At 44.8% G+C, this 12,665-nt stretch overlaps 1 protein-coding gene across 6 annotated transcripts in view; it reads left to right on the top strand.

Moving 5' to 3' along the window:
• BOC (BOC cell adhesion associated, oncogene regulated) overlaps nt 1-12,665 on the top strand; it is an 82,816-nt gene that overhangs the window by 62,136 nt on the left and 8,015 nt on the right. For 5 of the 6 annotated variants that reach the window (XR_011074325.1, XM_068546746.1, XM_068546744.1 and 2 more), the window contains 6 exons: nt 1,518-1,680; nt 2,088-2,198; nt 2,561-2,767; nt 4,037-4,218; nt 10,266-10,371; nt 10,637-10,759. Coding sequence is in view for 5 of the 6 variants with exons in the window: in XM_068546746.1 (XP_068402847.1) it covers nt 1,518-1,680; nt 2,088-2,198; nt 2,561-2,767; nt 4,037-4,218; nt 10,266-10,371; nt 10,637-10,759 (892 nt within the window). In the remaining variant the exon portion in view is untranslated. The remainder of the gene's footprint in view (nt 1-1,517; nt 1,681-2,087; nt 2,199-2,560; nt 2,768-4,036; nt 4,219-10,265; nt 10,372-10,636; nt 10,760-12,665) is intronic. The other variant, XM_068546745.1, reaches the window with a different exon arrangement.

Raw genomic sequence — 12,665 nt, 5'->3', positions numbered from 1 at the left:
TGCATGAAGCCAGCTTTCATTTCCTGGTGCATCTGCAGACCCTGGGCTACTGTGTTTGGGTTTCCAGCACCACTGGGGATTCTCAGTTTGTAAAAACTTCTCCCTTTGGAACAAGTCCTGGAAGCCTGACATGAATGAGCCCAGACCATCCCTGTCCCTTGAATAGTAGGTTTTGTTCTATTTTGGAATATTCTGCTTAGGGATAAGAGCTTTTCCTACCAGCTGTTTAATTCCTTCAGCAACCCACAGCTTCAGGCCCCGGCAGGCTCTCGGAGATGTGCAGTTAGCAGTGAAGTCTGTGTCCTGAAAGGTGGGTGGGTGAGATGAAGCAACCTCTCAGCAACGCCTGTCCGGAAGCCTGGAACTCTTTTTTTTTTTTTTTTCTTTAAAGAGCCAGGAATTTGAAGCCATTAAAGATTAATCTCCAATGGTTACAGTTCATCCACGGTTTTTAAGTTCTAAGCAAGGCCTGAGGGCAGGAGCAGAAAAAGGAGGATTGAAATCCTCACTGAGCGGAGGAAGAGGGGGGGCGGCATGTACTTGTTGGGAACCTACTGTGTGCCAGCTTCAATGCTCGACACGTCACGTAAATCATCGGATTTAAACTTCAGAGTAACCTGAGAGGTTTTATTTGCTTCGTTTTACAAAAGAAAAGCTTATGGATCAGAAAGATTAGGGAACTTGCTCAGGGTTACACAGCTGGTAACCTGTGTGTGGTAAGAGACACAATCCAGATTTGAACCCAGGGTTTTCTGGCTCCCAGACTTCCTTTCTAGGGTAGGTTACGATTATGAGCTTGACCTCTGGAGTCAAGTCAGGGTTTCAGCGCTCACTGGCAATGTGGTCTTAGACAAATCACTCATCTCTCTAAGCCTTAGTCTCCACGTTTGTGAGGTGGGAACAACATTAACACCCATCTCTTGGGCTGTTGTCGTGGAAGCGCGTTATGGTGCATACGACGTGCTTAGTCGCTGATTTGCCAGCACATAGTAAGCGCTCAAAAAAATGTGTCCATGTCTATGATCCTGCTGCTTTTATCATTCTCGTCATCATCTCATCAGAATATAAACTAAAGGTACTGTGTTTGTTTGGTTTAAACAGATCAAGGAGAAAGAAAGTTAAATAGAGAGGTTTTTACACTTGATCTTAGCCAAAAGGCCGAGAAGCCATAGGGAGGTTTTTAGAAAGAGAGAGAAGGTCTTTGGAGAAACTCTCAGCAATGTCAGCTGGGCCTTTTGACCCTCCCCATGGAGTTTTTTCTTTGATGAGATCATTAGATGAGGGATCAGGGAGCCTGACTTTATTGTCCCAGCGAGGATGGATGTCCCAGCGAGGATGGATGTCCCAGAGCCAGCGGGAACGGTCTGCCTTCTGTAGGGCCACCTCTCCCCCAACCTGGCCCATTCTCCCTCCCTTTCTTCTGTCCTCTTGGGCTCAATTCTGCTTTCCTTGCGACCTACAGCCCACCTGTAGCTCCAGGCCAAGATGCCGGTCCTTATACCAGCCACCTTCTCCAGCAGGTCACAAACTCCTCTGACGACTGGACCATCTCTGGCATTCCAGCCAGCCAGCACCGCCTGACCCTCACCAGACTCGACCCTGGGAGCTTGTATGAAGTGGAGATGGCAGCCTACACCTGTGCAGGCGAAGGCCAGACGGCCATGGTCACCTTCCGCACTGGTAAGGGTCCAGTGTTGCCCCCAGCTTGGGGTTTCCGTGGGCCTGAGCAGTCCTACCAGGCCAGGTGGGAGTCCTGCTCACCTTGCCCCAGCTTTTCACCTTGAACTTTATCTTCCTTTCAGCTCCTGCCTCCCTCTGGTCTGCATGCGTAGGCTGAGGTCCCACCTCCCAACAGGACAGGCACCAGCTGGCCTCTGGCATCCCTTTGCCCCTTTCACACTCGGGGGCCACGTGCAGTCCCATGACTGTCAGGCAGAGCTGGAAATCAGACCAAACTTCCAGTGTCCTCTATTATTTCCATGGTCTTGTCAGACCCCCTGGCAGAGCTTCAGGCGGAAGGGACTCCGTGGAAAGAGAGACCTAATGCACACTCCCTCTCGTGCTGATCTCAACCCATTTCTACCCAGGACGGCGGCCCAAACCTGAAATCATGGCCAGCAAGGAGCAGCAGATCCAGAGAGATGACCCCGGAGCCAGCCCCCAGAGCAGCAGCCAGCCGGACCACGGCCGCCTGTCCCGTAAGCCCCCGGCAGCCCCGAGGGCGGGGGTGACGAGCAGTCAGAACTGGAACCAGGCCCACCGCCTCAGGACGCTCGCTGCTGCAGGTTGAATGGGGTCCCGGAGTCCTTGTGACGTTTTCCTGGCCTCTCCCCAGTTAACCACAGCGAGGAGATATGGATTGGAGCTTTTCAAGGGCTCCTCCCAGGAGAGAGTGACCCAGAGAGCCCTAGGAAGATCTGACGCGGCCACCAGGGGGTGAGGGCTGTGGGGTGAAGCCGGCCCCCATCAGGAACAGGCCAGGTCTAGTCACATTACAACCATCTTCTCATCATGTCCTTTCCTCCCGCTTCCTTCCTCCCTTGGGTATGGTCTCCTGCAGCCCCAGAAGCTCCAGACAGGCCCACTATCTCCATGGCCTCTGAGACCTCAGTGTATGTGACCTGGATTCCGCGTGGGAATGGCGGCTTCCCCATCCAGTCCTTCCGAGTGGAGTACAAGAAGCTGAAGAAAGTGGGGGACTGGATTCTGGCCACCAGCGCCATCCCTCCCTCCCGGCTCTCGGTGGAGATCACAGGCCTAGAGAAAGGTAGGGCCCTGGCCGCTGCCCTCCCTGGTCCCCCGGCTGCCCCCGGCCCCCTGGAGGAGAAGGGAAGCTTCGGAGGGTCTTCTCTCTGCTCGTCTGCCACCCACCACCAGGCCCCTGTGGCCGCTCTTGGTCGTGTTACCTCAGTCCCACAAGCCCTTCCTTCTCCCTCCCTCTCTCCATAATTGGTCCCAAGCCACCTCCTGTGTGGCTCCTCCTTTTTTTTTTTTTTTTTTTTAAACTTTTTATTTTATATTAGAGTTGATTAACAATGGTTTGTTAGTTTCAGGTGTACAGCACAGTTATACATATATCCTTTTCCAAATTCTTTTCCCGTTTAGGTTGTTACATAATATTTTTTAAAAAACTTTTTATTTTATATTGGAGTATAGCCGATTAACAATGTGTAGTGATAGTTTCAGGTGCACAGCAAAGTGACTCAGCCATACATATACCTGTATCCATTCTCCCCCAGACTCCCCTCCCATCCAGGCTGTCACATAACATTGAGCAGAGTTCCCTGCGCTATACAGTAGGTCCTTGTTGGTTATCCATTTTAAATACAGCAGTGTGTACATGTCAATCCCAAACTCCCTAACTATCCCTCCCCCGCCCCACCCCCCTTCCCCCCTTGTCTTGTCAGTCTGTTTCTGTTTTGTAAGTAAGTTCATTTTTATCATTTTTTTTTTTTTTTAGATTCCACATATAAGGGATACCATATGATATTTGTCTTTCTCTGACTTAACTTCACTCAGTATGACAATCTCTAGGTCCATCCATGTTGGGGCAAATGGCATTATTTCATTCTTTTTTATGGCTGAGTAATATTCCATTGTGTATAAGTACCACATCTTCTTTATCCATTCCTCTGTCAATGGACATTTAGATTGCTTCCACGTCTTGGCTATTGTAAACAGTGCTGCAGTGAACATTGGGGTGCATGTATCCTTTCGGACCATGGTTTTCTCCGGATATATGCCCAGGAGTGGGATTGCAGGATCATATGGTAGCTCTATTTTTAGTTTTTTAATGAACCTCCATACTGTTCTCCATAGCAGTTATACCAATTTATATTCCCACCAACAGTGCAAGAGGGTTCCCTTTACTCTGTGTGGCTCCTTTCTAATGAGGGTAGGAGTGCTTGAGTCCTTTAGGGCTTGCTTTTGGGGAAGGGCTGCCCAAAAGATCCCTCCAGGTCCTGAGCCTGGATGGGCTGAAGGGGAGGCAGATGGTGTCTCCCAGCCCCCAGGTTCAGTGAGTGTCTCTCCCCAGGCACCTCCTACAAGTTCCGAGTCCGGGCTCTGAACATGCTGGGGGAGAGTGAGCCCAGCGCCCCCTCCCGGCCCTACGCTGTGTCAGGCTACAGCGGCCGCGTGTACGAGAGGCCCGTGGCAGGCCCTTACATCACCTTCACCGATGCCGTCAATGAGACCACCATCATGCTCAAGTGGATGGTAAGTGGCCTGGCGCAGCCAGCAGCGGAAGACGGTGCTGAGCTCCACGTTGGGCGGGAGCTGGACGCTGCAGCCCGGGCAGGAAGGAATCACCTTTCTCCCTTGGCTCATCCTAGGCTGCCACCCCTTTAAGTGTTCCTCCACCTTCGTACCTGGGAATTGGGCCAGAGGGACTCAACCTCACAATACCCGGGAAGCTTCAGAGGGGACTTAAGTCTTTGAAGAAATGACCATTTGTTTCTTGTCTCCAAAAGTTGGGGACTCCTAGGCTAAATAAAATAATGAGTGATCGCTACAGCACTGTCCAGAGAGCCTTGGGGAGATCATCAGAAATGTTTGTCAGGGTCTCCAGTGAATTTTTTATTAATTTTTATTGCAGTATGGTTGCTTTACAATGTTGTGTTAGCCTCCACTGCACAACAAAATGAATCAGCCATACACACAAAGATATCCCCTCCTTTTTGGACTTCCCTCCCATTTAGGTTACCATAGTGCATTAGGTAGAGTTCCCTGTGCTATACAGTATGTTCCCATCAGTTGTCTGTTTTATACATAGTTTCAATAATGTATATATGTCAATCCCAGTCTCCCAATTCCTGCCTCCCACCCCTTTCCCCCTTGGTATCCATACATTTGTTCTCTGCGTCTGTGTCTCTATTTCTATTTTGAAAATAAGATCATCTATACCATTTTTCTAGATTCCACATATATGCGTTATTATACGATATTTGCTTTTCTCTTTCTGACTTAACTTCACTCTGTATGACACTCTCTAGGTCCATCCCCATCTCTACAAATGACCCAATTTCGTTCCTTTTTATGGCTGAGTAATAGTCCATTGTATATATGTACCACATCTTCTTTATCCATTCGTCTGTCGATGGGCACTTAGGTTGCTTCCGTGACCTGGCTATTGTAAATAGTGCTGCAATGAACATTGGGGTGCATGTGTCTTCTTCAATTATGGTTTTCTCTGGGTATATGCCCAGCAGTGGGATTGTTGGGTCATATGGTAGTTCTATTTTTGGTTTCTTAAGGGACCTCCATACTGTTTTCCATAGTGGCCGTATTAATTTACATTCCCACCAACAGTGTACGAGAGTTCTCTTTTCTCCACACCCTCTCCAGCATTTATTGTTTGTAGATTTTTTGACAATGGCCATTCTGACCAGTGTAAGGTGATACCTCATTGTAGTTTTGATTTGCATTTCTCTAATAATTAGTGATGTTGAGCATCTTTTCCTGCGTTTGTTGGCCATCTGTATGTCTCCTTTGGAGAAATGTCTATTTAGGTCTTCTGCCCATTTTTTGATTGGGTTGTCTGTTTTTTTGATATTGAGCTGTATGAGCTGCTTGTATATTTTGGAGGTTAATCCTTTGTCAGTTGCTTCGTTTGCAAATATTTTCTCCCATTCTGAGGGTTGTCTTTTCGTCTTGTTTATGGTTTCCTTTGCGGTGCAAAAGCTTTTACGTTTCATTAGGTCCCATTTGTTTATTTTTGTTTTTATTTCCATTTCTCTAGGAGGTGGGTCAAAAAGGATCTTGCTGTGATGTATGTCATAAAGTGTTCTGCCTATGTTTTCCTCTAAGAGTTTTATAGTGTCTGGTCTTACATTTAGGTTTTTAATCCATTCTGAGTTTATTTTTGTGTATGGTGTTAGGGAGTGTTCTAATTTCATTCTCTTACATGTAGCTGTCCAGTTTTCCCAGCACTGCTTACTGAAGAGGCTGTCTTTTCTCCATTGTATATTCTTACCTCCTTTGTCATAGATTAGGTGAGCATAGGTGCATGGGTTTATCTCTGGGCTTTCTGTCCTGTTCCACTGATCTATATTTCTGTTTTTGTGCCAGTATTATACTGTCTTGATTACTGTAGCTTTGTAGTCTAGTCTGAAGTCAGGGAGCCTGATTCCTCCAGCTTCATTGTTCTTAAGATTGCTTTGGCTATTCGGGGTCTTTTGTATTTCCAAACAAATTGTAAAATTTTTTGTTCTAGTTCTGTAAAATTGCCACTGGTAATTTGATAGGGATTGCATTGAATCTGTAGATTGCTTTGGGTAGTATAGTCATTTTCACAATATTGATTCTTCCAATCCAAGAACATGGTATACCTCTCCATCTGTTTATGTCATCTTTGATTTCTTTCATCAGTGCTTTATAGTTCTCTGAGTACAGGTCTTTTGCCTCCTTAGGTAGGTTTATTCCTAGGTATTTTATTCTTTTTTTGCAGTCGTAAATGGGATTGTTTCCTTAATTTCTCTTTCTGCCTTTTCGTTGTTAGTGTATAGGAATGCAAGAGATTTGTGTGTATTAATTTTGTATCCTGCAACTTTACCAAATTCACTGATTAGCTCTAGTAGTTTTCTGGTGGCATCTTTAGGATTTTCTATGTATAGTATCATGTCATCTGCACACAGTGACAGTTTTACTTCTTCTTTTCCAATTTGGATTCCTTTTATTTCTTTTTCTTCTCTGATTGCCGTGGCTAGGACTTCCAAAACTATGTTGAATAATAGTAGCAAGAGTGGACATCCTTGTCTTGTTCCTGACCTTAGAGGAAATGCTTTCAACTTTTCACCATTGAGAATAATGTTTACTGTGGGTTTGTCATATATGGCCTTTATTATGTTGAGGTAGGTTCCCTCTATACCCACTTTCTGGAGAGTTTTTTTTATCATAAATCAGTACTCAATTTTGTTGAAAGCTTTTTCTGCATCTATTGAGATGATCATATGGTTTTTATTCTTTAATTTATTAATATGGTGTAGCACACTGATTGATTTGCATATATTGAAGAATCCTTGCATCCCTGGGATAAACCCCACTTGATCATGGTGTATGATCCTTTTAATGTGCTGTCGGATTCTGTTCACTAGTACTTTGTTGAGGATTTTTGCATCTGTGTTCATCAGTGATACTGCCTGTAGTTTTCTTTTTTTGTGATATCTTTGTCTGGTTTTGGTATCAGGGTGATGGTAGTCTCATAGAATGAGTTTGGGAGTGTTCCATCCTCTGCAATTTTTTGGAAGAGTTTGAGAAGGATAGGTGTTAATTCTTCTCTAAATGTCTTACAGAATTCACCTGTGAAGTCATCTGGTCCTGAACTTTTGCTTGTTGGAATATTTTTAATCACAGTTTCAATTTTATTACTCGTGATTGGTCTGTTCATATTTTCTATTTCTTCTTGGTTCAGTCTTGGAAGGTTGTACTTTTCTAAGAATTTGTCCATTTCATCCAGGTTGTCCATTTTATTGGCATATAGTTGCTTGTAGTACTCTCTTACAATCCTTTGTATTTCTATGGCGTCAGTTGTAACTTCTCCTTTTCATTTCTAATTTTACTGACTTGAGTCCTCTCCCTTTTTTTCTTGATGAGTCTGGCTAATGGTTTATCAATTTTGTTTATCTTCTCAAAGAACCAGCTTTTAGTTTTATTGATCTTTGCTATCGTTTCCTTCGTTTCTTTTTATTTCTGCTCTGATCTGTATGATTTCTTTCCTTCTACTAACTTTGGGTTTTGTTTGTTCTTCTTTCTCTAGTTGCTTTAGGTGTAAGGTTAGGTTGTTTATTTGAGATGTTTCTTGTTTCTTGAGGTAAGATTGTATTGCTATAAACTTCCCTCGTAGAACTGCTTTTGCTGCATCCCATAGATTTTGGGTCATCGCCTTTTCATTGTCATTTGTTTCTAGGTATTTTTTGATTTCCTCTTTAATTTCTTCAGTGACCTCTTGGTTATTTAGTAGCATATTGTTTAGCCTCCACGTGTTTGTAATTTTTGCAGTTTTTTTCTCGTAATTGATTTCTAATCTCAGAGCATTGTGGTTGCAAAAGATGCTGACTATGATTTCAGTTTTCTTAAATTTACCAAGGCTTGATTGGTGACCCAAGATGTGATCTATCCTGGAGAATGTTCCGTGAGCACTTGAGAAGAAAGTGTATTCTGCCACTTTCGGGTGGAATGTCCTATAAATATCAATTAAGCCCATCTTGTCTAATGTGTCATTTAAAGCTTGTGTTTCCTTATTTATTTTCATTTTGTATGATCTGTCCATTGGTGTAAGTGGAGGGTTAAAGTCCCCCACTATTATTGTGTTACTGTTGATTTCTCCTTTTATGACTGTTAGCATTTGCCTTACGTATTGAGGTGTTTCTATGTTGGGAGTATAGATATTTACAGTTGTTATATCTTCTTCTTGGATTGATCCTTTGATCATTATGTAGTGTCCTTCCTTGTCTCTTGCAATAGTCTTTATTTTAAAGTCTATCTTGTCTGATGTGAGTATTGCTACTCCAGCTTTTTTGATTCCCATTTGCATGGAATATCCTTTTCCATCCCCTCACTTTCAGTCTGTATGTGTCCCTAGGTCTGAAGTGGGTCTCTTGTAGACAGCATATATATGGGTCTTGTTTTTGTATCCATTCAGCCAGTCTGTGTCTTTTGGTTGGGGCATTTAATCCATTTACATTTAAGGTAATTATAGATATGTATGTTCCTATTACCATTTTCTTCATTGTTTTGGGTTTATTCTTGTAGGTCTTTTTTTTTTTTTTCTTGTGTTTCCCTCCCAGAGAAGTTCCTTTAGCATTTGCTGTAGAGCTGGTTTGGTGGTGCTGAATTCTCTTAGCTTTTGCTTGTCTGTAAAGCTTTTGATTTCTTTGTTGATTCTGAATGAGATCCTTGCTGGGTAGAGTAATCTTGGTTGTAGGTTTTTCCCTTTCATCACTTTAAGATATGTCTTGCCATTCCCTTCTGGCCTGCAAAATTTCTGATGAAAAATCAGCTGATAACCTTATGGGGATTCCCTTGTAGGTTATTTGTTGCTTTTCCCTTGCTGCTTTTAATATTTTTTCTTTGTATTTAATTTTTGTTAGTTTGATTAATGTGTGTCTCGGCGTGTTTCTCCTTGGGTTTATCCTGTATGGAACTCTCTGTGCTTCCTAGACTTGATTGACTATTTCTTTTCCCATGTTAGGGAAGTTTTCAACTATAATCTCTTCGAATATTTTCTTGGCCCTTTCCCTTCCTTGTCTTCTTCTGGGACCCCTATAATTCGAATGTTGGTGTGTTCGATGTTGTCCCAGAGGTCTCTTAGACTGTCCTCAATTCTTTTCATTCTTTTTTCTTTATTCTGTTCCTTGGCAGTTAACTCCACCATTCTATCTTCCAGCTCACTTATTCGTTTTTCTGCCTTGGTTATTCTGCTGTTGATTCCTTCATATGTATTTTTCATTTCAGTTATTGTGTTGTTCATCACTGATTGTTTGTTCTTTAGTTCTTGTAGGTCCTTGTTAAATGTTTCTTGTATTTTCTCCATTCTATTTCCTAGATCTTGGATCATCTTTATTATCATTGCTCTGAATCCTTTTTCAGACAGCTTGCCTATTTCCTCTTCATTTATTTGGTCTTCTGGGAGTTTACCTTGCTCCTTTGTCTGCAGAGTATTTCTCTGTCGTTTCATTTTGTCTAACCTGCTTTGTTTATGGTCTTCTTTCTGCAGGCTGTAGGTCGTAGTTCTTCTTGTTTCTGTTGACTGTGCCCTGGTGGGTGAGGTTGGTCCAGGGGCTTGTGCAGGCTTCCTGGTGGGAGCGCCTGGTGCCCGTGCTCTGTTGGGTGGAGTTGAGTCTTTTCCCTCTGATGGGCAGGGCTGCATCAGGTGGTATGTTTTGCGGTGTCTGTGAAATTAGTACAACTTTAGGCAGCCTGTCTACTGATGGATGGGCCTGTGTTCCTGTCTTGCTGGTTGTTTGGTGTGAGGTGTTTAGCACTGAAGCCTGCAGGCAGTTGTGTGGGGTCGGGTCTTGGTGTTGATATGGATATCTTCAGGAACGCGCACGCCAATTAATATTCCCTGGGCCCGGGAATTCTCTGGTGTTCCAGCGTCCTGGACTCTATGTCCCCACCCTGGAGGCCCAGGCCCAACCCCTGGTCGGGGTCTCCAGTGAGTTTTAAACTCTAGGCCAGGGTAAAATTTCCATCCACCAGTGGTTCTGCTCACACAATGATTTCTCTGCTCCATTGTCAACTTGTTTCTTCTTTCTTCCCTGTAGTATATTCCAGCAAGTAACAACAACACCCCAATCCATGGCTTTTATATCTATTACCGACCCACGGACAGTGACAATGACAGTGACTACAAGAAGGATATGGTGGAAGGTGAGAAACACGTGTGTGAGATAGTTTTCTCTGTTGGCAAGGGGCTCTAGGAGTTGGTGAAAGTAGAAAATGTGGGCTGGCCTGCCCCACATCGTTGGCTCTTTCTTGACACACTTGGGGTCACTGAGTTCATAAACCCACATGCTTCGTTCCATGGTGATGGAACAACAGGAACATGGGTGGGCACCTAGAACATTGCCTCCAGTGGGGGCCAAGCAAGCCACATGCATAATCATCACGCTGGCTCTCTCTCTGTCTTTCCCAGGGGATAGATACTGGCACTCCATCAGCCACCTGCAGCCAGAGACCTCCTATGACATTAAGATGCAGTGCTTCAACGAAGGAGGGGAGAGTGAGTTCAGCAACGTGATGATCTGTGAAACCAAAGGTGATCTCTTTGGGTTCTCTGATCTCCTCTTGCTCTCCTCCCAGCAGACTAGGGCAAAGTCACTGCTCTGTGTGCCATGCTGGGTATCTCTTCTCCAGAATGACTCCTTATTTTCCAAGTATCCCCAGACTTTGTCATCTTAACCCTTCTCTTCCTTTGCCTGTGCTTCGTATTGAGTACGAGTGGGCTGCCATCATGACGGTTTCATGGGGCTTGGGAATTAACTCACACATGAACTCATGGGTTAGAACCCACTCTTAAGTTGGGAGCCTTCTATAAACACTTTATTCCTAGAGTAACATTTGGTACTCACATTGGTTAGTTTACTTAATTTAACTACAACCCCATGGGAAAAGAAAGAAACTGAGCGTCAGGACATGCTATACCTTGACCAAGGTCACCTGGTCAAGGTGGAGCACACTTTGGGCCAAGTTTTTCTAACTACAAGCCCAGACTCTTTCCCTGAACTAAAACACGTTAAATATATTCATATAATAACTTAATTTTTGCACATTGGTCAAGTGGATAGATATCATTTCCATTTTGCAAATACTGAAAGGTGTATTGCAAAAAAATGTAATCAGGAGAAGATCCCAAAGGAACAGGGATGGAGCCAAGAAAACAATCCATTTTCCTGTCATGGCAACATTCTGTCTCCCGTGTGCCCTTCCTGCCCTCTTCTGTCACGTACAGTGGAGTGAAGGGGCAGATGCACACACAGCCAGCAGGCCTGTGTCAGGGGACACACAGAGTGCCCAGGGCAAAGAACAGAGACTTCACACAGCCTTCACATTGGTCTTCTGGAAGGACTGAACCTTCAGCAGGGTGGAGGGAGTGGCCTGGGGAATAGGATAAGCCTTCACGTAGCTCCACATGGTGGGAGTATGTGGCACTAGAAGGATGAGAGAGGGAAGTGCTCAGGGAAGAGGCCACGGGCATCAGGGACCCTGTGGGCTGTGAGGTGGAGAAGGGTCATTGTTGGATTTGTTTGTCAGGAAGGGTCACTGGTGACTATGCAGGAATGGGCTGAGGGGAGAGGACCAGGGCCGCGAAGGAAAGGTGAAGAGAAGGGGTGGGTTTGAGCCTTTTTTCTGAGGGAGCGTAGGGGGGACCAGGGACTGATAGTGTGTTGAGGCTGGGAGAGAGTGAAAGGAGTTCAGCCTAAACCTTGAGGTTTTGAGCTTGAAGAACCACACAGGTGGTGGTGGTGCCATTTATCGAAATGGGGAAAACCAGCAGGGAACTCGCTTCCACAAGAAAGGAACAACATGAACCACTTGGAGGCGTACTTGAGTCTGATTCTTCTGAGACGTTGAAATGCAAGTGTCCCGTGAGGGAAGCAGGTCTCCTGCCCAGGGAGGACCCTGGGTAAGGGTATTTGGCGGTCACTGGGATGTAGGCTGAAATCATGGGAATAGAGGGAAGAAGAAGACAGTGTAGACTGAGAGGGACCAGGAGGACTTCTCAGTGTCTGAGGCAAAGACAGGAAGAAGAGGGCAAGAAGAGAGAAATGTAAGCAGCAGCAGTCAGAGAGATTATGGGAAACCCAGAAGACTGTAGTGTCAGAAAGTCAAGGGGGAGGACGGTTGCGAAACAGAGTTAACAACGTCAGATACATCCTGATAATAGCAAAAGCCAGATGCCGAGGTTGCCACCTCGTAAACTTTTGGATTGGCATTTCTCTAGCACTGTCAGTCCTAGTGAGCCCCGAACCCCATCTCCCTGCTCTGCACCCCAGCTCAGACCTAGGACTTCACATCTCTCGATGCGCCCAGGAATAGCAAATTCACGGGGAACTTCTTCCATTCCCAGTTCTTTTTGGTTTCATGTACTTTTTATATTTTCTTCCAAAAGTTCCCCAGCTATGCTTCTAGAAAACCCCTACACCACTTCTGCCCCCAAAGAC

Source organism: Eschrichtius robustus, chromosome 6 (genome assembly GCF_028021215.1).
Source record: "Eschrichtius robustus isolate mEscRob2 chromosome 6, mEscRob2.pri, whole genome shotgun sequence".
In the NCBI taxonomy this organism is placed as follows: Eukaryota; Metazoa; Chordata; class Mammalia; order Artiodactyla; family Eschrichtiidae; genus Eschrichtius; species Eschrichtius robustus.
Note: the sequence above shows the minus strand (reverse complement) of the source record. Positions and strands in the feature narration are given on the sequence as shown.